Source organism: Natator depressus, chromosome 4, assembly GCF_965152275.1.
Source record: "Natator depressus isolate rNatDep1 chromosome 4, rNatDep2.hap1, whole genome shotgun sequence".
Lineage (NCBI taxonomy): Eukaryota > Metazoa > Chordata > Testudines > Cheloniidae > Natator > Natator depressus.
Genome location: NC_134237.1, coordinates 135,954,669 through 135,977,101, shown reverse-complemented (window position 1 = coordinate 135,977,101; position 22,433 = coordinate 135,954,669). Strand labels below are relative to the sequence as shown.

At 47.8% G+C, this 22,433-nt stretch overlaps 1 protein-coding gene across 1 annotated transcript; it reads left to right on the top strand.

The window, feature by feature from the left end:
- The first annotated feature begins 205 nt into the window (after window positions 1-205).
- Window positions 206-21,168, top strand: CCT7 (chaperonin containing TCP1 subunit 7). The gene is made up of 12 exons (XM_074951949.1): window positions 206-352; window positions 3,795-3,948; window positions 6,487-6,593; window positions 7,724-7,849; window positions 9,744-9,796; window positions 10,828-10,999; window positions 13,092-13,256; window positions 15,216-15,404; window positions 16,479-16,576; window positions 17,695-17,827; window positions 19,183-19,389; window positions 20,529-21,168. The coding sequence occupies exons 1-12, from the start codon at window positions 347-349 to the stop codon at window positions 20,751-20,753; spliced, it is 1,635 nt and encodes a 544-aa protein (XP_074808050.1). The 5' UTR covers window positions 206-346; the 3' UTR covers window positions 20,754-21,168.
- The last annotated feature ends 1,265 nt before the right edge of the window (window positions 21,169-22,433 follow it).

The window sequence follows — 22,433 nt, the reverse complement described above, 5'->3', positions numbered from 1 at the left end:
TCCCGCCCCCTGCCCGCCAGTCAGCGAGCCCCGCCGGTCCCGCCCCCCGCCCGCCGGTCAGCGAGCCCCGCCAGTCCTCCTCCTACCAGATAACGAGCTATTCAATGACAAGCCTCCACATCCATCCACCCACCCAGCCTTGCATCTCTATGGTCAACTGAGGGAAGGAAGGGACACCGGCCGGGTCGAGCCGCTGGCTCCCAACCATAGAGTTGTAGCAGGGAGGAGCCGCCCGTTTCCGGTGAGAACTCCGCCCCAAGCCTCGGGAAGTTTCTGTGCGAACGCAGTGCATTGTGGGACCAGCAACCGCCGCTGTCGGAGGGGCCGAACGAGACGTTCCGTCAAAATGATGGTGAGTGGGATCGGCGCGGCCCGCTCCATCCGCCGCCATCCGCCCCGGGGATGGGCCCTCCCGGCTCGACAGCGGCTCCCCCCGCCGCCGGCGGGCTCTGGCCGGCCGGGAGCCGCCGTTATTTGTGGGGGATGGCGGGCTTTTGCCGGAGCGGCGGGGATCCGGAGCCGCTGCCCCGTCTCTCAGCACAGCCCGGCGGCAGTGAGGGCGAGGGGCGTTGTGGCCTAGTCCTGGAGTAGCCCATTGAGCGGGGGGCCTTGGGGGTTCGGGACAGCCTGGTTACGGTGGGCGAATAGTGGTCTCGCCGAGACTACCAGTCCCGTCAGGCAACGCGCACGACCTTGCTTCCGAGCTGGGGGAGCAAGTGGTGCATTGCATGCTGGGGATTGTAGTGTGTAGGTCGAAACGGCAGGGAAGGTGCAGGAAGCCTCTGGGTATTACAATTGTTACCCTCTCCTATGGCTGCTCAAACCATTGCATGCTGGCATCTGTAGTCCTCGGGGTTCCTCTCCCTGTTACAGCCGCGGGGCCCATGGCTGCCCACATTGGCTGCTGTGGGCGAGGTGGAGCGTTGCATGTTGGGAGCTGTAGTCACTGGTCCCCACAGTTCTGTTGGAGATGGGCGTGGCTCACTTTGATTCTGGCACCTGCTGTCCCCAAGTTGTGCAGACCAAGGGGGCTGTTCTGCAAAGCTCAGACCTGTCATTTCTGTGGAGGGCACGTCCCCTTGCCTACCCTAAAGGCAGCCCTAGGAATGTCCAGACAGAGACTGTTACAAAATATAGAACATAAGAAGGGCCATACTGGGTCAGACCAAAGGTCCATCTAGCCCAGTCTCCTGTCTTCCGACAGCGGCCAATGCCAGGTGCCCTGGAGGGAATGAAGAGAACAGGTAATCATCAAGTGGTCCTTCCCCTGTTGCCCATTCCCAGCTTCTGGCAGATAGAGGCTAGGGACACCATCCATGCCCATCCTGGCTAATAGCCATTGATGAACCTATCCTCCATGAATTTATCTAGTTCTTTTTTGAATGCTGTTATAGTCTTGGCCTTCACATCATCTTCTGGCAAGGAGTTCCACAGGTTGACTGTGCATTGTGTGAAGAAATCCTTCCTTTTGTTTGTTTTAAACCTGCTGCCTATTAATTTAATTTGGTAATTCCTAGTTCTTGTGTTCTGAGAAGGAGTAAATAACACTTCCTTATTTACTTTCTCCACACCAGTCATGATTTTATAGACCTCTATCATATCTCCCCCCTTATTCGTCTCTTTTCCAAGCTGAAAAGTCCCAGTCTTATTAATCTCCTCTCAGAGGGAAGCTGTTCCATACCCCTAATAATTTCTGTTGCCCTTTTCTGAACCTTTTCCAATTCTAGTATAGATTTTTGAGATGGGGCGACCACATTTGCACGCAGTATTATTGCACTGCATATAACTTGATTTTTTTCAAAGGCAGAATAATTGGATTTCCTGTGTAAACTTCCGTTTAGGGTTATTCTGACAGAGGTAGAAGATCCTTGTTTCTGTTTCACAACATATTCTTCAAACTTGAATTGAGGGCATATATTTAATTTTCATGCCCCACTTCTGTCCCCCTTGTCCCACAGATCTCGAAACGCAACTTTGTAATTGTTTTGAATCATAGTGGTCTTACCGTAAAATGATTTATTGCTAATGGCTCAATCTCTCACATTACCATCACGGTGTAAAGATAATCATCACGTTTGGTTAGGTGTTGGACTAGCTTCCTCTTTAAGCGATACCATCTTGTTCTGATTTTTCAAAGGTAGTGAGAGATGAAAACTGGTTACTGGCTAGCAGGGTGTGTGGTATGGGACCATCCTAGAGCACAGTGAATATCCATTGGCTGGATGTTACCATCGCCTTTTAGAATCCCCCAGTCATTCTCTTAAGAGCATAAGAATGGCCACACTGGTTCAGATCAATGGTCCATCTAGCTCAGTGTGTTGTCCCTGGCAGTTGCCAGTGCCAGATGCTTTAGAGAGAATCAACAGAACAGGGCAATTTTGAGTCATCCAGCTTCTGTCATCCATTCCCAGTTTTCTGGGGGTTGCAGGGTTAGGGACCTAGAGCATGGGGTTGCATTCCTGACCATCTTGACTAATAGCTATTTATGGACCTATCCTCCATGAACTTGCCTAATTTTGTTGTTGTTGTTGCTTTCAGTTATATGTTATCTGTAGTTTTGACACTGTCCAGCCATTTTCCCTGTCAGCCAAGTGTGAGGGACCCAAAATGTTCCCTCTCAGGCCTTGTCTACACTACAGAATTCAGGGCTTGTCTGCGACACAGCCGCAGCGCTTCAGTGTTGATGTTACCTATGCCAATGTTAGGGATTCTCCCGTTGGCATAGGTAATCCAGAGCTGGTAGCTAGGTCCATGGAAGAATTCTGTTGACCTAGAGCTCTTCACACAGGGACTTAGTTGGTTTAACTAAGCCCCTCTGGTGTAGATTTTTCACATCCCTGAGTGATGTTGTTGTGCCCTAATTTTCTTGTGTAGATCAGGCCTCATTATCTGCATATCGGTTACCACCAGCAATGGATACAACTGTGCTGGTGGCAGCACCAATGCAAGAATAGATGGGGCTCAGGTGTTCATACCATGGCATCATGAAAAATCTCTCAACAAGTTTACATGACAAAGTGGTAGAAATGCCTTTGCCCCATCCATGCTACCGGCCTAGCATTTCGGTGCTGTTGACAGCTGTTGCAGTAGTATGGGTACGGCGTATCTAGTGCAGAGTTGAAGCTGGAGGGTATTCATTTCATTGTGCTTCATGCTGTTGAAGGGGGAAGGGCCAGGAATTCAGCCTCTGAGGGGGGTTACAGAACATATCCATGACAGGTTTCAGAGTAGCAGCCGACAGGTAACCAGATTTAATGTTAACAGGATCTGCTCATTTACTTGCATTTGTTGAATTATGATCGTATTCTAGAAGAAAATGGATCTTCACTTTGGGTCTTGGTTATCCTTCATGTTAGTTGTATTTTTCAGACAAATCTAAATTAAGGTTGAATCCAGCTTAGTAATGTAAAGGTTAAAAAACCAAAAACCACTTACAAGAGTAGTGAACTACATTCATTAGAAACTCAAGTAATTCAAGGTCAAGATTAAATTCAGAAGAAAACCCCCAAACAGCTGAAAAATATGGAAATCCTTAGTTCTAAGACATCCAATCTTCAGATTTATAGAGCCTAAGGCGGGGGGTAGACTTTGGTTTCAGCCTTAGATACGGAATTGCAAGCAGTGACACTCTAATACAGTGAACTGATTTCCTAAATTGTTCCCATCAGGGAACTTATTGAATAATACTAATTAGCTGAGCTAGAAAATTTTGATATGCACAATTATTTTTAGGGGGACTAGTTGGCCTATTAAAATCTGAGCAAGGCATTGGCTAACGTATGTTGTCTTTTCAGCCCACACCAGTTATCTTGTTGAAGGAAGGCACAGATACCTCCCAAGGGATTCCTCAGCTTCTAAGTAACATCAGTGCTTGCCAGGTAATCGCAGAAGCTGTTCGCACCACCCTTGGCCCCCGGGGCATGGACAAACTTATTGTTGATGACAGAGGTAAGTCTAAAGTATCATGACTCTTAACACTTCAATGTTACCACATGTAAAGCAGTGGCTTTTGACTGACTAACAAATAACATCCCTGCACGATACATATTATATGGTACTTCTGTGTTCAACTTTGGGGGGAAAAGCCCAAACTAAAGATTAGCTAATTTAGAGCTAAGGTTGGTAGTCCGTCCGTGTCTTCCCCCCCCCCCCCCCCCCCCCGTCATCAACCACCAGTTAACCCAGCATTCATAGACCTCAGCACGCTTACCTCACCCCCGTTCTCATTCCGACTCTCAATTACACAATAGCTTTCAGTTCTAACAGAGACCCTCCTTCTAGTGCACACGTCTGATTCCTTGTGATCACATTCAAACTTAAAACCTTTACTCCAGCCTCAGCTAGTTCAAGATATTTTAGTGACAGAAATACCAATAGCTTTAAAGGGATGTATTGTTTATCCAGGAGACTGAGTTAAGGTAGCTTTTTCTTTCTAAAAAATACCCCAAACCTAGGTGGTCATGACAGGGAGGTGCCATAGTACTGGCTAGATCCTGTCATAGTGTGGCCCAAGTGTTGTGAAAGTTTTTCTCTCTCCAGTTCTGCCAGTGCACCTCAAACCTGGTCTACAAACATCTTTGCCTCATAGACTTTAAAGTCAGAAGGGACCATCATGATCATCCTGCACATTGCAGGCCACTGAATCTCACCCAACCACTCCTGTAATAGACCCATAACCTCTGGCTGAGTTACTGAAGTCCTTAAATCATGATTTAAAGACTTCAAACCACAGAGAATTCACCATTTACACTAGTTTAAATCTGCAAGTGACCCTTGCCCCATGCTGCAGAGGAAGGCATAAAACCTCCAGGCTGTCTGCCAGTCTAACCCCAGGGGGAAATGCCTTCCCGGCCCCAAATATGGCGAGCAGTTAGACCCCGAGCATTTGGGCAAGACCCACCAGCCAGACACCTGGGAAAGAATTCTCTTTAGTAACTCAGAGCCCTCCCCATCTAGTGCCCCATCATTGGCTGTTGGAGATATTTGCCTCTCTAGTTATGAACCTGTCTTAAGCCAGAGATGGCCGGCAGCGCTGAGTTGTTTGGCTCTTTGTGGAAGTGCTGTGCCTGAGCAGGGAGTGAACTGACATTGCTGAACTTATTTTCTCTTGTTTCACAACTAAGCCCAGGTGTCTGTGGTAGAGAGAGAGTCTGAGGCCTGAACCAGAGGCCATGAACCAGAGTCAGGCCATGTATTAAAGCAGATGCTTATAAGTTCACTGACTAGTACATTAACTTGGCAAAGTTGCTGCTACTGTACTAGGCACTGGATATTTACGTAAATATATTCCAGCTAGTACAGCTATATCCCAATCTAGTACAAGATAAGATGGCTTGACAGAATAATAATAATCTCCAAAATACCAGGTAAAAAATAGACATCATAAAATACGTACAGTGGTACACAACTGGTTTATCCCAGTTGTTTGTCTCGGTCTATAAATGTTGGGGTACCTCGCCTTAACCCTTTGTCCAACCGAGAGGGCGGCAGAAAGTCCCACTGCTGACTGGCTGAGTCCATTGTAACGAGCATGCGTGTGTTTGTGTACCTGAGACATAGATCCAGGGAGCTAGTGCTGTGCTTCGTTGATAATAAACTTGGCCGAGCACCTTCTCCATCGAACCAAGTCTGTGGTCTTTCTTTGAGTAACATCAAGGTCTGTTGAATGAGCAGACTGCATTATCTGCTGTTAGTAGTGATAACATTGGAGCTCCAAGAACAGAAGCACTGGGCAGCCTGAAGAGCGTTACTGAGGCAATGACATTCCAGCCTTCAACACTTAACAGTTTCCGTATATGAAAAGTTATTGTTAACCCTCTGTGGCACCTAGCACGCTCCATTTGTAAAACCAGAATGGGAAGGAAAGTGAGGTGATGTTATCAAGCAGGGTTGTTAGAGGCACTCTTACATCAAAATTCATGCATTTTAAAAAATGCTTAGCTACATTAAGATTAAGACTGACCATCTTTCAAACCCATTTTGCTTTTCACCATTTATACTGTTTACTTTTTTACTTTTTTCTCAGCTTGGACTATTTCCTGTCCTTTTCAGCTGATTTGTAGTCAGTAGTCAGTCACTTTCAACTTGTGGGAATGTGTGGAAATACAGCAGTGATCATGTTCCATATGCTTTTGAGGGACAGTCATTTGTCTGGAGAAAAGTTGTCTTTAATAAGGATTTAGGGCTTGATCCTCTGCTCATTGAAATCAGTGGCAAAGCTCACGGTGCAGGAATCACGCATTTAGAGAATTTATGGAAACCTTTCTACCTTAGCAAAAGCCAGGGGCCCAATTTTTCCTGAAAAGGAAAATAGAGAGAGGTGTACTGAGGTTTCCTGGTGTGGTAAACTAACCAAAATATTAATCTAACTGGCCTTGAGTTCTAAATAACTCCCTCAAATGCTGGAGTTTACATGTGTCTTTGGAGCGGGAAGGCAAGTGTCTTCAGTCAGGAACTTTGGACTTAACTCTTTTTCTAAAACCATAGGCAAAGCAACTATCTCAAATGATGGCGCCACAATCCTGAAACTTCTTGATGTCGTTCACCCTGCTGCTAAGACGTTAGTGGACATTGCCAAATCTCAGGATGCAGAGGTATGAATGTGAACAACTGTGCTTCTGAAGCATAAACACATGAGGACAGAGGAAGCATACAGTAACTCCTCACTTAACATTGTAGTTATGTTCCTGAAAAATGCGATTTTAAGTGAAATGATGTTAAGCAAATCCAGTTTTCCCCATAAGAATGAATGTAAATGGGGGGCTTAGCTTCCAGGGAAATTTTTTTTTTTGCCATACAGTACAGTAGAGCACTATAGTTGGGAGGTGCCCCCCCCTTACCCCACACAGGCACAGCCCACTGGCACTGGAGACAATGAGGCAGGCAAGGAATCTGAAGGTGCTGTAGGCTAGGAGAAGCACATTGCACGGCGGCAGCTTCCCCTATTCTGCAGGCACCAGGGGCGGGGGGCTCAACCCTCGGCTCGCCCACTCCACCCCTCCCTCCAAGCCCCCATCCTTAACCCGCCTCTTCTTCCCCCCCCGTCCTTCCCCTTTACTCCACACCCTGTTTCCTCGCGCCTCCCTCCTGCCCGTGGCAATCAGCTGCCTTGTGGCGTGGAGGGGGGAGGAGTGAGGACATGGTGCGCAGCCTCCCCCACCTCCTGCCTGCAGCAATCAGCTGGTTTGCGGCGTTGAGGAGGGAGGGGGAGCCTGCACGCCGAGTCCTTGCTCCTCCCCCCCCTCCTGAATGCCACAAGCCAGCTGATTGCTGCGGGCAGGAAGGCGCTGATCCGCAGGGTCTGTTGGCGGGCAGGAGGCGCTGTGGGGGGAACATAAGGGGGCTGCCAACTGTGGGCAAAGCAGGCAGCCAAACGACATTATGGCGAAGCATTGCACAACTTTAAATGGAGCATGTTCTGTAATTGAGCAGGGACATAAGTTCAAAACAACGTTAAGCGAGAGGACGTTAAGTGGGGAGTTACTGTACTATGAAATGCTGGGATACCAAGTGGGGCCTTGTGTGTTGCTCAGGTCTCTGGAAGGCACTGGCAGCATGAGTGTCTAAATCAAATGTCCATGTTTGCATTCAAAGTATGTAAACCTCATGCTTAAGGGTGGGATGTCTTTCTGAAACTGTACTTTTTGGGTTTGATGAACTTGTGCTAATGTAGAACCTTTAGGATGTGATGGTGATATGAACAAACTTCCTTGTGGTGCTGCAGGTTGGGGATGGCACGACCTCTGTGACTATGCTGGCTGCAGAATTCCTGAAACAAGTGAAGCCCTATGTGGAGGAAGGTGTGCATCCTCAGATCATCATCCGAGCCTTCCGCACTGCAACTGAGCTGGTAGGGAAATGCATAGGCTCGTGGGGAGTCCGTCTGTTACCACAAAATTGCATAGTTGTCTAGAACATCTTGGACAGTGATTCTGTACCAGAAGAGGGCAAAAACCATCTCTAAAATGGACTGGGGGTGGGGGAGAGTATCATGAGCAGTAACAATCCCTTCCACCCCACTGCAAAATATCAGCTGGCTTCTTTAAAACACAACAGCAGCCAGTAAGCCTTTATGACTTTAAATCTCATCTCAGTTGTTACTACTAGGAACTTTATAATGGCTTCTTTCTTAGCCTGACCGAATGTGGGAGGTCTGGCTTCAAATGCCCAAAGGCTCACTTCAGGGTCCTGTCCCAACATTGTTAGAACAGGGTTTTGGAGGGAGCATCAGGGAATGTAGTCATTTTAAAAAGGAAGTGAAAATAGTTTACTACCCCATCCTCTGCGTCCATAGGAATTTTGCTTGCACTTAAAAGTGTGCTTGAGTTACAGACATGGCTTCAGCATATCTCATTTGCTGCTAGATCTGGTTTCCTATCATTGCTTGTGCTGACAGCAGTAGAGCAGGTCCAGTGATATTTGTAGAATCACAGAATATCAGGGTTGGAAGGGACCTCAGGAGGTCACCTAGCCCAGCCCCCTGCTCAAAGCAGGACCAATCCCCAACTAAATCATCCCAGCCAGGGCTTTGTCAAGCCTGACTGTAAAAACTTCAAAGGAAGGGGATTCCACTACCTCCCTAGGTAACCCATTCCAGTGCTTCACACCCTCCTAGTGAAAAAGTTTTTCCTAATATCCAACCTAAACCTCCCCCACTGCAACTTGAGACCATTACTCCTTGTTCTGTCATCTGCTACCACTGAGAACAGTCTAGATCCATCCTCTTTGGAACCCCCTTTCAGGTAGTAGAAAGCAGCTATCAAATCCCCCCTCATTCTTCTCGTCCGCAGACTAAACAATCCCAGTTCCCTCAGCCTCTCCTCATAAGTCATGTGTTCCAGTCCCGTAATCGTTTTTGTTGCCCTCCGCTGGACGTTTTCCAATTTTTCCACATCCTTCTTGTAGTGTGGGGCCCAAAACTGGACATAGTACTCCAGATGAGGCCTCACCAATGTCAAATAGAGGGGAATGATCACGTCCCTCGATCTGCTGGCAATGCCCCTACTTATACACCCCAAAATGCCATTGGCCTTCTTGGCAACAAGGGCACACTGTTGACTCATATCCAGCTTCTCGTCCACTGTCACCCCTAGGTCCTTCTCTGCAGAACTGCTGCCGAGCCATTCGGTCCCTAGTCTGTAGCGGTGCATGAGATTCTTCTGTCCTAAGTGCAGGACTCTGCACTTGTCCTTCTTGAACCTCATCAGATTTCTTTTGGCCCAATCCTCTAATTTGTCTAGGTCCCTCTGTATTCTATCCCTACCCTCCAGCGTATCTACCACTCCTCCCAGTTTATTATAGATCCTGGGTTTCTTGCAGAGCAGCGATGTTTAAGGAGATGGTTCTTGATTACTGGACTGGAAGCAGTAGAATAGGTGAAATACTTGGATAGGTCCATCAATGGCTATTAGCCAAGATGGTCAGGGACACAACCCCATGCTCTGGGTGTCTCTAAATCTACAACTGCCACAAGCTGGGACTGGATGACAGCATGGATCACTCAGAATTACCCTGTTGTGTTCATTCCCTTTGAAGCATCTGGCTCTGGCCACTGACAGGGATGGGATACTGGCCTAGATGGACCGTTGATCTGTCCCACTATGGCCGTTCTTGTGTACTTAAAATTTCAACTGCATCAAAAGTAGCAATGAAGGTTGAAATACAAATACAAGAATATGCTGGAGGGCTGATCACATTCTTAAATGTGAGCCACTAATTCCAGCTACTGGCTTTTGTTTTGACAGGCTGTAAATAAGATCAAAGAGATTTCGGTGACAGTGAAGAAGGACGATAAAGAGTAAGTTTCTATTTGAGTTTGAGAAGCCTATATTGTGACTAGATGGTAGATCTGCCCCAGGAAGTGCCTTGTTGGTTCAGAGGCATTTTAAAGTTGTGTTTTGCTGCACTTTATGTGGTCCTAGGTTGAAGATTCCAGGCCAAATTCAGATCTGGGATCAGCAGCTGCAGCCACAGCTAGATTTTTCTCTGAATTTGGAATCTGTAGGTCTGACTAAGAAGATGCAGTGCTATCTCTCCAAGGCTGTTACTCCAGAAGAGTATCTAGGCCATTGTTTGCCAGCTTGGGTGCATAATGCTAGGCGCCTAAATAAATGGCCTGATTTTTCACACTGGGAACTGAACCACCTGCAGCTCCCACTGAAATCAGCAAGCATCTTAGATGCTCAGCATGTCTCTGACAATCAGGCCACTTACTATGTGCCTCGCCTTATGTACCCCTGTGGGCAGCTTTTGGCCCTTATGAACTGAGCTGCTCTAATGAGGAGGGAATGTTGCACACTGAATGGTTTTTATTATTCCTGCTGACTGTGGGGGAAGCCCTTGCACATCCATCAGTGGATGCAAAATACAGTAGTTCTGGTAACCGTTAGTAAACATAGCAGTGAGCTCAGGTCCCTCCTGAGTTCTGGTTCCTGCCCTCTTACACTACTTGTTAGAAGTTGTAAGCCAAAGGTTTCAAAATGGCCTCTAGTTTGGGTGCCCCATTTGAGATCCTTGGGGTCTGTGTTTCAGAACAGCTGAACACTTGTGGCTTCCGTGGACTTTGGTTGGAGCTGTGGGTGCTGAGCACTTCTCACATCTGGACCCATGGTGTCTGAGGCGGAGCTCTGTAAATTAGAGAGGCCCTTTCTGAAAATTTGGGCCTCAAACACTGTGTGCCTCGGTTTCCCTCTCTGTAAAAGGGGGCTAATACTTCCTCATTTGGGCTGGAGGTGAGAGTGAGGCTTAAGAAATGCATATAAAATGCTTTGCGATCTGGCAAAGGGCACTAAGACATGTGCAAAATGTGACTTTTCTTTTCTCTTGCAGCGAGCAAAGAAGGCTGCTGGAGAAATGTGCAGCCACAGCCCTCAACTCCAAGCTGATCTCACAGCAGAAGGACTTCTTCTCCCGGATGGTGGTAGATGCCGTCATGATGCTTGATGAGTTGTTGCAGCTCAAAATGATTGGAATAAAGAAGGTGCAGGGAGGTGCCCTGGAAGTAAGTTCTTTCTGAGTCTCCTGTTAGCTCAGAGGAGTTCTTAGGGTATGTCTACACAGCAAAGAAAACCCCACGGCTGGCCTGTGCACATACCCTTAGAGCCCTAATCATTTGCTCCTACTCGGTGCCAGGGTTTTCATGCCCAAAACATCCTACACGCTGGTCAGTGGTTCCTTGTTTTGCCTCCTGTCTGTAATTCCCCACTTTAGTTTGCAAACGGGCAGGAGTGGGTAGGGTTGTGTTTCTGTGCACAACGTACCAGCCAGATCCTCCACAGCACTGCCCTGTGTACAAAGCGGGTCTGCAATGCTATCACTGATGGTAGTGGTGACTTCTGTGTTTCTAGCTTTCACTACACCTGCTTCATGCGGGGATGAAGGACTCCACAAGGCAGTAGAGAAGTCAGGTCTTCCACCCTTATTCAGGTGGTAGTTCTTAAATTTCTTTGGTTCTAGAAGTAACTAACATCCTTGTTTACATACCACAAGGAGACTCATCCTGAATTGGCCAGGGGGAATAGACTGTATGAGCTGCGAAGGGTTGTCCATTTCCATTTGTTTGCCTAGGTTCTTATGTGGTGCCCATCACCATAGTGTCTGACCACCTGTGGTACATAGTGTTAAACGTACATACCACGATAGAAAACCGTTCCTGGGGTAAAAGGTGGTTGGTGCTGTCTCAGTCTCTTATATCTTAATCCCATGTAGATGGTGGGTTAGTTGGCATATCTCCACTGAAAACTGGAGCCTGTCCTAGTCTCTAGTGAGTGAACTGTTGTTCTGTGGTGGTTTCTGCCCCTAAATACTTCACACAAGCATTTCCATGGAGAAAAGAGGTGATCACTACTGCATTATCTCACCCAGACAGGTAATGTAGTGAATCAGAATTGGTTCTGCATGCACCCAGTCATAACTGAGGGTCTGCTAGCATTTCAGAGAGTCACAGAAAACTCCCTCCAGCTGATTTGAGATGGGAGAGACCATCCTATTTCCTTACTTTCTAAGGAAAATCATTTCAGCTGTTCCTGGCAGGAGCTACAGAGAATGGAAGCTAGTTTTGTCAGATGCTGTTTGCCCTTGAATTTGATTTTGAACAGGTTTGAGGATAGTTTTTTCCCCCCAATTGCCACTTTGAGGAGTTTAGCAGGGCAGGTCTGTGAGCCTGAGGATATTGCAGCATCCTGCTTTCCAGGGTGTCGGTTGAATTCTTGAGGTAACTCTGCTCCAGGCTGTGTGAAGGTTTTGGGTCACCTTGAGGGCCATGCTCATGTACCCTAGGGAAGGGCTTTGTGGCTTTGGCAGCTCCTCCTGGTCACAATGGACGTGCTGCATCTGGGTTCTGGATGCTCAGGATTGGAGCTGCCAGCATGGTTGCTGAGTTTGGGGTGAGGCAGGAGGTTGTTGTAACTCAAGGGCTGGAGCTGTGCCCTGACTCCTCCCAGAGGGCAGGAGACCAGGGACTGCTGTGAAAGGAAACTGGCATTTTCTGAAGGCCTGGTGCAGAAGCCCCATTCTAATGACCTTGAGACTATACTTTCCTGGGGTAGTTGACCCTGCAGGAAAGCCTGCTGGGGAGAAATCCACGTGGAAGCTAGTGGGTTGTTAGAAAGATGTAGGATGGGGAGAGAATGTGACACTGACTTTTTTCCAACATGGAGTGTTATCGGGGGCAGCGTTGGGCAAGCCAGTCTCATGTGCTTAGCAGCCCCCATCCCGAGATTGCTGTAATCTAGAATAAGGCAAGAAAAGATCAAGTTTAGGGAGGTGGTTGAGCCGGGGTAGGCATCTTCAAAGGGTACAAATGGGAAAGGCATCAGTGAGAGACTGGAGAGTTGAGCCTGAGTTTTTGTATAGTGCCTTTTGCGATGGTATCTTGTGTGCTGGGAAGGATCTGATGGGAGAGGTTGGTTTCCTGGGCAGAGGAGATAAATGTTTGCCACTTGTGTTCTGTAAGGGTGGGTTAATCAAAAGAAACAGCTGTCGTAAGGTAAATGGCACTTTGCCTTATACATTGATTCTGAAGCAGGGAGTCCTCCTACAGGATCTCGTTAACCCTGCCTGGCTAACCCCAACATCCAACCCCCTTCTTTCAGGAGTCCCAGCTGGTGGCTGGAGTTGCCTTTAAGAAAACGTTCTCTTATGCTGGGTTTGAGATGCAGCCGAAAAAGTACGAGTCCCCCAAGATCGCTCTCCTGAACGTTGAGCTAGAGCTCAAAGCAGAGAAAGACAATGCTGAAGTGAGAGTCAACAACGTGAAGGTAAGAGCTGAAAGGAAAGATCAGGACCAAAACTAACGTGCACTTCCAATGCAGAATGAGGCTTCTCTGACTATTTCCGAGCCTCTTCTCAACCTTCTGGTGCAGGAGAGTTGCTGTTCCCTCCTGGATGGGGTTGGGTTGTTGCCCTTCCACACATAACTATCGCTGCATTATGTACCCATGTCTTACCAGCTCAGATTGATATGCATCATTGGCCTTATTTAAGGACCTGGGCAGGCTGTTCCAACTGAAACCCAGTATTCCAGGTCCGAAGGGAAGTCTACCAGCCCGTGGCTGAGTTGTCCCTGGCCAATATGGAAAGGACAGTACCACTATGTTTTTCTCTAGCCTAGTAATTCCCAAACTTGTTTGTGCCACCCCCGACGCGCCCTTGGACTCATCTCTGTTAATGTGACCCCCCAGAGGTCTGAGATAGAGCCCTGTGACCCAAACCCAATGGGACCTGACAACAGCCTGTGCGAGGTCAGGTCAGAAAACAACGTAACTCCCTTGGGCTTGGCTCGACTCCCTCCCACTGTGCATGGGATTGGTGCAGCAGCAGCTGTGAGCCCCATTCTGCTAGTCAATGCCACCTCGCTCTACTGTCCTATGTGTGCTGCAGAGCGACTGTGCTGATGAGCCAGTGCTGTCCCTGCCCAGCGCACGCAGTACAGCAAGGCAGTGGTAGCCAGGGCACGCAGCTGCCCCAGGTTGTGCAGCATGCACATCTTGTGATGCCCCCTGTACGTGGGGCAGGGTCGTGACCCACAGTTTGGGAAACTCTGCGTCTGGCCTCTGGCTCATGCTGCATTTATTCCAGTGACCGGCCCTTTGGATAAACTGGAACTGAGCAGTGTCCTAAGTGCTGATTTTCATACAGGTGTGGAAATCACTAGAGTGTCACATAGTGCATTAAAACAAGGTGAAGCTTTTAGCCACTGGGCATGTGCAGCTTCTGATAAACACAGAAGCTGTTGGAGGAACATCACGTGGGAGGAAGCTCAAGGCAAAACTACGGGGAGACCGTGTTAGGGCTGAGAATTTAATTGAGGGTTGAGTTGCTAATTTTTGGTTCCCACAGCAGTTGTGGTCACCCAAAATCCCCTTGCTGTTTATGCGGGAATAGAGGGGTTAATCTTGGTTTTTTGGCCATGTTACAGTCTGGGTAATTACTTCGTTCCCCATAAATTCTCCAGGCCATCCCAGCAAACATGGCTTCCTTTACTGTCTGTCCTGATTTCAGAGTAGCAGCCGTGTTAGTCTGTATTCGCAAAAAGAAAAGGAGGACTTGTGGCACCTTAGAGACTAACCAATTTATTTGAGCATAAACTTTCGTGAGCTACAGCTAAGGTGCCACAAGTACTCCTTTTCTTTTTGTCTGTCCTGAATGGTTCTATAGTGTTGCTGTTCCCGGTTTAAATCCTTGCCACCCAGCTGTGGCTGCATTTTATTGATGGCTGGAATGACTCTTTTGTGTCTGGTTTGTAAAGTCTGAGCACTATGGAAAAACACAAGATCAATATCCGTCGCTATCTGCATTCTTCTCTATTGCAGGGTATGCTATATTAGTTCCTTGTGCTAACTGCATTAGACAGTCTCCTCTCCTTCCTATAAATAACACTGATATTTGTACAACCCTTCCTTTCTCCTCCCCATTAATCACCTGTTATCAGGATACACTGAGCTGTCACTGTCTTCCTGTTAGTTCCTCCAATCCCTTTATCTGTTAGTCATGTTGCTTTGAGCTTTGTAACTTTCTCTGTGTCTCCTTATAAAATGAGTGACCTAAAATTGCCTGTGAGTGTGTAAAGTGAACATCTTTCCAAGGCTGCATAAAGCAGCATTATCGCTGCCTTTTGTCTCACAAGGGATCTCCCTGTGCAGGTAACCTATGATGACATTTGCAATTCTTTGTAATAAAACTGCATTGCAAGCTCGTCTCTGATTCTTTTCCGCTAGGATTACCAGGCCATTGTGGATGCAGAGTGGAGCATCTTGTATGACAAATTAGACAAAATTCACAAGTCGGGAGCCAAAGTCGTCTTGTCCAAGCTTCCGATTGGTGACGTAGCTACCCAGTACTTCGCAGACAGAGATCTGTTTTGTGCTGGTCGAGTTCCGGAAGAAGATCTCAAAAGGACTATGATGGTAACTTCCATCTTTTTGTAATAAGGGGTTTAGATTTGCTATTAATCCTTCAAGGCTTTTTTCACTCCCTCCCTGCCCTGTACTGAACTGTAAGCCGGTGGTTCTCAGCCCAGCGTACGTGAGTACCACCAGAGGGTACTCAACTCATTTAGATCAGTGTTTCTCAACCTGGGGTTGCAGCCCCGAGAGGGGTCATGGGACATGTTTTGGGAGGTTGCAAGTGCGGGGCTGGCATTAGGGGGTGGCAAGCAGGGCAAATGTCTGGGGTTGCCTGTCTACTGGCCAGATCACTTGTAAAGCACTGTAGTAACAACACAGATGGCATGAGGAAAGGGACGTTACAAGTGAAGATTTTAGAAAAATCTTTTAAACCATTTGATGCTTTGCTAACGCATGGAGGAGCATATTAAAAGCTCTACTGTACTGGGGATTGTGCTGTAGTGGTTGGAACAGGACTCCTGCATTCTTTTTGCTGACTTTACTACAGTAATTTGATGGCTTTGAGCAAGTCACTCAGCTGGGATTTTCAGAGGAGCCGGAGGGAGTTCGGTGCCCACGTCCCAGTGGGAGATTGGGAGTTCAGTGCCCTTCTTACACTTTTTTTACCTGTACCTCAGTTTATCCATCTGGAAATAGGTGGGATATTTAACCTATGTCACTTGACTGGTGTCTGCAAAACATGAGCTCCTCTGCCAGAAGGATCTCTGTAAGCGTCATGTGTTCTGTCTACTGCTTCGGCCTGCTCTGCACCCAGTGTCTGTACCAGTAGAAGTCTGTCGTTTGTGAGGAGGGGGGTTAACTGATACGGTTACACTGGTGTAACAGTCAGGTTTTCCGAACCCTTCATGTGCTGCCCCTGGCCTTTCTGGTCTCTCTTGCTGGTCGCTTCTTAAGCCTTCTCCTGGGGGTGGCTACAGCCAAGGCTGCTCCGTGTCTGGGAGTTAGAGGTCACAGTCATTCCAACCAGTCACAAGGCTCTGTGACTATGATGCCATTGCAGAACAGTAACCTGCTGTCCGGGCTTGTCCCTCTGCTGTTACACTAAAGCCACCTTGTCTCTTCTGTACGTTGCAGGCCTGTGGTGGGTCTATTCAGACTAGTGTTAATGCCCTCACAGATGATGTTCTGGGACAGTGTGCACTCTTCGAGGAGGCCCAGATTGGAGGGGAGAGGTAAATATACCGTAGCTTGAACTGTGGCATTTTAATTTGTGTTGGAATATTACTGCTGTAAGAGTAACATTTCTGACCGGTAAAGTGCTAACCTGGTGAAATCTCAGCGTGTCTGAGTATCTCTCCATGTTTTGGCTTGATGTCTGGCCAAGCGTATCGCACCTCGTCACACCTCTTGAGGTCCGGTGGACTTAATATAGTGTCTTGTATGTACATAGTGACTTTGTATGTACAAAGGATCCTGCAGCAATATACAAACAGTATATCATAGAATATCAGGGTTGGAAGGGACCTCAGGAGGTCATCTAGTCCAACCCCCTGCTCAAAGCGGGACGAATCCCCAACTAAATCGTATAGGCATCCCTTCATCCGTCACCTGCAATGCAGCCCCTTCTCGGGTTGAGTGGGGCATCTGTGTTAATACCCCACAGCCACATTGTACCTCAGCTAGCACAAATTAAGCTTAATACCATACCTCAGTGGATTTTCAGCTTTTTCATCCTGTGGCCCATCTCAGGGGAGAGATCCTCTTGGGGACTAATCCCAACGTCCTAACCCCTCTTGCTGTTTGTTTCTCCCCAGTTAACTGCTTCAGCACAGACTCGGGCAGGGGCAAGTACCTGAGTATTTGCAGAGAACTTGCATCCCATTCATAGAATAATCTGGCCCTCCCCTGTGTCTCTAGAGACTCAACAGGGTCACTGTATAAGTTAGAAGGGCTGCAGATGTGTTTGGCTTTGGAAAGGAATATCTCTCTTGCCAGGTCACCCACAAAGCACCTTTTTGAAGCTGTCTAAGGACTTGTCTAGATGAACACTTAGTTCGCAGGAAGTTGGGGGGTAAGTCTGCCCTGTGCTAGCCTGCTGCACATCGTTTGGCCGGGCGTTAACAGTTCCCTGGTGTGTTTTGATCGCTCCCATTTCCACGCACGCTGTGTAAGAACTCATTACAGAACTGTCAGAATGTGACAGCAGGTTCTGCAGCCAGTCTGTGCATGGCAGGCTAGCGCTGGGTAGACTTACACCCCAGCTTGGTGCAAACCACGTGTTTGTGTAGATGAGCCCCAGGTGCTGGTTATCCTGGCAGTGCTAACCCTTGACATGCTCTGCTCTCGGCAGGTACAACTTCTTCACAGGCTGTCCAAAGGCAAAGACGTGCACGCTTCTATTGCGAGGAGGTGCAGAGCAGTTTATGGAAGAGACTGAGAGGTCCCTACATGATGCCATCATGATAGTCAGGAGAGCAATCAAGGTATGGAGGAGCTGGAGACGTTGCCCAGCTGTTTACATTTGCCATAGGCCAGGGTTCTTGTTTGAAAGGCCATCACAGTCTGTCTAGGACCTGAAACTTACCTTCCTTAGCAAGGAGGTAAATCCCATGCAGCACCTTGGGTGGAGGGATGTTTTGGGAAAGTGTGTGGGGCAAGGAAAGCGGGAACATGTTTGTTTGGGGGCAGGAGGATCCTGCCTCTCAGGAGAAGCAATACGGTGGGTCTCCACTCCCATAGTGCAGTGAACAGAAAGCTGGCCAGTGTTGAAGGGACAGTGTCCAAAGTAACACAGGCCTCTTGAAGCCAGCCACCCTTGAACGCTGTCTGGCGTTCTCCTCTAGCACAGCCCTGGAGGCTAGAACTGCCCCCTGACCAAATGGGGTGTGTATGTGCTAACCCCAGTCCGATGAGTGATCAGGAATCCCCGGGGGTGCAGAATGGCTCTTCCATTTGGTTTGGATGGTGCCTTAGCAGAGTACCCCGACACACTTGCCTGCTTCTCTCTCATCTTCCTTCGAGGCTTTTTTCACTCACTCTGCCCCGCACTGAACGTAAGCTATCGGCCCTCTCCTTGAAACGCATCCTGGTGACTCTCCAAGCAGCTGGCTAACTGATATGAGTCAGGGCTAGGGGCACCGGGACAGTGATATTTATCTGTGTCTACATGTGTTATCCCCCTGCCCCCCATGTGCTTGTCATCTTTGATAGCTTGTAGGCATCTCTGGATAGTACGTCACGCGTACAGCTACTGCTGTGTTAGCATATATTGAGGTAAGGCATTCTCAGAGCACGGGTGCTTTGGGGGACATAAGAGGAAGCAGTTTAGGATTTTGGACCATTTTCTTCTAGCAAAGACTCCTCAATCTGTGATTTACCAAAGGAAATGCAGGAGAAATAGCTGGTAGCGGCACTCGGCAGCAAAGCAATTGCTTCGCGAAAATGGCACATCAGGCTTGTGCCATCTTTTTGACCACTTGATGGAAGTGAAAGTAACTTAATTCACTACTAGTCAGGTCTGTGTCTGGCCTGAGAGAATGTGGAGCTGGAGAAAAGGCACCCACGTATGTCTGTGGCAGGGTAAGCTCCCCTTCCAGAGCATCTCCTCCCAAGCCTGGAGGAGCCACTGGCCCTCTGCAGAAACTACCTGCAAAGCAGGCAGGCTGTCCTGACGGTGGTGGTGGCTTGCATGATGTGGATACTCCAGATCCAGAGATGCCATCAACCAGATCTGTAACAGGTTAATTTCGTGTCCTGGGCTTTCTCCTCTAACTAGTTTCAGTGTAATCGTTGTGTTTGGAGAAAGGTCATGGAACGTTTTACTCTTGCTCCGTTTCAGAACGACTCCGTTGTTGCTGGCGGTGGTGCTATAGAGATGGAACTTTCGAAATACCTCCGGGACTACTCCAGGACCATTCCAGGCAAACAACAGTTGCTCATAGGAGCTTATGCTAAAGCCCTTGAGATCATTCCACGCCAGCTCTGTGACAATGCCGGGTTTGATGCCACCAACATTCTGAACAAACTGAGAGCCAAACATGCACAGGTGGGCTCGCCCCGTTGAACGAACATGTTCCCAGGAGAACCGATAACACTGAATTTCTGAAGCATGCAGAACAGAGCAATGATACAACTGTAACTGTTTCGGTTGCTGCCTCTTTGATTAAGTACTGTGAATGGTTTTCACATGTGATGAGGAATCTGCTGCTGGTCATAAAGAGAAACTATTCTCCTTTTAGAAAAGGAGTACTTGTGGCACCTTAGAGACTAACCAATTTATTTGAGCATAAGCTTTCGTGATGCATCCGATGAAGTGAGCTGTAGCTCACGAAAGCTTATGCTCAAATAAATTGGTTAGTCTCTAAGGTGCCACAAGTCCTCCTGTTCTTTTTGCGAATACAGATTAACACGGCTGTTACTCTGAAACCTATTTTCCTTTTGATTGCAGCTGTGGGGTGACTTTTTTAGAGCTGCTACTGGGGTTTGATTTGCTTTTTGAAAAGGCATCACTTGTCAGGAGGAGTCTTCTCTTTTAAACCTTAAAGTGATGGATTATAAAGGTTGATCGTGCTTTTCCAATGAAATGCAAACCTGGCCAGATTCCAGTTCAGACAATTATATGTTGCCTCCTTAAGTGCCCCTGGAAATTTCACTTGACTCCAGTATTGGTCTTCCCTTCTTAGCAAATGGTTGGGCAGTGTTTGTGATCTTTGCCATGTCCCACCCCAGAGCTGACTGCATCTAAGTAGTGTTAGCCATGAGGTTGATAGCAAGGGAGAGTTTGTAAAATGCTGTATGCAAGATAAGTGATTGCACCTTTTGGTTAGGAAAGATGCAGTCTGAGCCCAGGGCTAGGAGCTGGCAATTCCTGAGATCTGGTTTGGGTGTGAGGGGCACTTTGATCTCTCTCTGTTAGCTTCTCTGTACGTTAAGTGGTGTGAATGCCAGAGACAGTGTGAGGCATAGTTAATGGTTTGTAATGCAGTTGGCAGATGGAAAGTGCTAAGAGCTAATACTTTCCTCAAGCAAGACACTTTCTGATTGCAAGTGAGGTTAATGAGGAGGAGAATTGCTGTCCCCTGCTGTATGTTAGCACATAGGAGCCATCTCCCTTCTCCCTGTCCTCTTGTCTGCACCCTCCTGTTTTGCTGCGTAACTGATGTTTCCTCCTGCTGTCTTCCTCAGGGAGGTACCTGGTATGGCGTGGACGTGAACAACGAAGATATCGCTGATAATTTTGAAGCCTACGTGTGGGAGCCGGCCATTGTGCGTATCAACGCGCTGACGGCCGCATCTGAGGCTGCTTGCCTTATTGTGTCTGTAGATGAAACCATCAAGAATCCCCGTTCTACAGTAGACGCCCCTCCTGGTGGGCGGGGGAGGGGAAGGGGCAGGCCACACAACCACTGAGAACGTGTCTTTGTGAATGTCGTATGACGTGGGGCACAGGGACGACACTGGTGGCTACTATCTCCCAAAATATCCCACTTTAAAAAAAGAATTGATGCCTAGCTTCTCCCAATTTGCAAACCATTTACCACCTGGCTACTTGATGGGTTTACAGCCCGCTGAGAGAAACCAAATCTGAGTCAATAGCAGCAGCCTCTTGTGGAACCCTGGTCCCCATGTCTTCTAGACAGCACAGGTCCCACTCTGGGCTCTCTTGTTGTCCTTCCAGTTGGAAGCTGCGCTGTATGGAACTCCTTGCAGTGTTGGCATAGGGCAGACTGTGCATGTGGCAGTTCGTGATTGTATTTATTGGTTTTTCTACTGGAGTTTTGACCTGAGACACAAACACAAATAAATAGTTACAAGCAACTTGGGGCTAGTTGTGGATTCTCTTGTTTTTCTCTGATTAGAATCTGCTTTGATGTGGAAACACCCAGGGTGGTTGTAGGATTCTTAAAACAGCCTCTGTTTCTGTGAAACGCTGTCAGCTATGTGCTTTAGTTGGCAGGATCTGGGGCAGACCTGCTCAGATGCTTTTTCTTTGCCTCAGAAGGCAAATCTCCCTGTTTGTTTGTCTCTCAGAGCACTCCCAGACTGCTTAATGATCTTTATTTGCTTGAGTTTAGTAACCCCTGAAATCCTCTGTTTAATGAAACCCCATTTAGGGTAAATGCTATTGCAGCACAGCTGATGCTGTCCTGGAAGCCTGTCTGATTACAGCTTTCCAGTGGCAAAGCGCAGATGGCGCCTTCCCTCCCATCTCTTTGCTGCATCATAATTGTGGGTACTTGGGTCTCCATCAGTGAGTAATGGGGTTGGAGAGGCTGGGGACTATGGCAGTTATGTACTAGATCATGGTATATTATAAAAGTGTGGCCTTTCTATGCAGGCTAAAGGCTTTCCTTCATGTGCCTGGCAAACCTGGATGACTTGCCAAACTGATGATGTGGTGGTGGGGGCGTTTGCTGTTTAGCGGCTACTGCTGAGGTCATATGATGGTGAGGGCTGGGATGAACAGCTGTGGGAAGAGAGCTGAAAGAATTGTATTGATCTGGTATCAATCCATTGAGCTCTCATTTCAACAGGCAAGTTTAGACTTGGTTGCACCACAAATCCCATTATTACTTATTGCAGGCTATCTGCAAACAAGTAGCATGCCCATCTCAGCTTCAGCACTGTGAAATCCTTGCTTGGAAGGACCTAAGGAAGTGCTAATTATTACAAACAGAAAAGCAAATGCTTCCTGGGTGTAACCTTCATCTTACCAGGAACATGTTAACCAGTCACAAGCCAGCAGTGTCCAAGAAAGGGGAAAATCATAGTTTTGATGCTGCAAAACGAGTTTGAAGAGGGAGGAAAGGCCTGGCAATGCTAATTAACTTACACTGATTTCCTGCTAGAAAAGTGTTAAGTGAGTTACAAGTTTAGAAGACATGCAGAGAGGAAGGATGGACTGGTGGTTTAGGGCCCTGACATAAGAGACCTGGCTTTGATTCCCTGCTCTGCCACAGACTCTGACACACCGTGGGCAAGTCACAGTCTCTGGGCCTCAGTTGCCCATCTGTACAATGGGCATAGCAGCACTGTCCCACCTCACAAGGGGTGTTGTGAGGATAAATCTGTTAAAGATTGTGAGGTGCT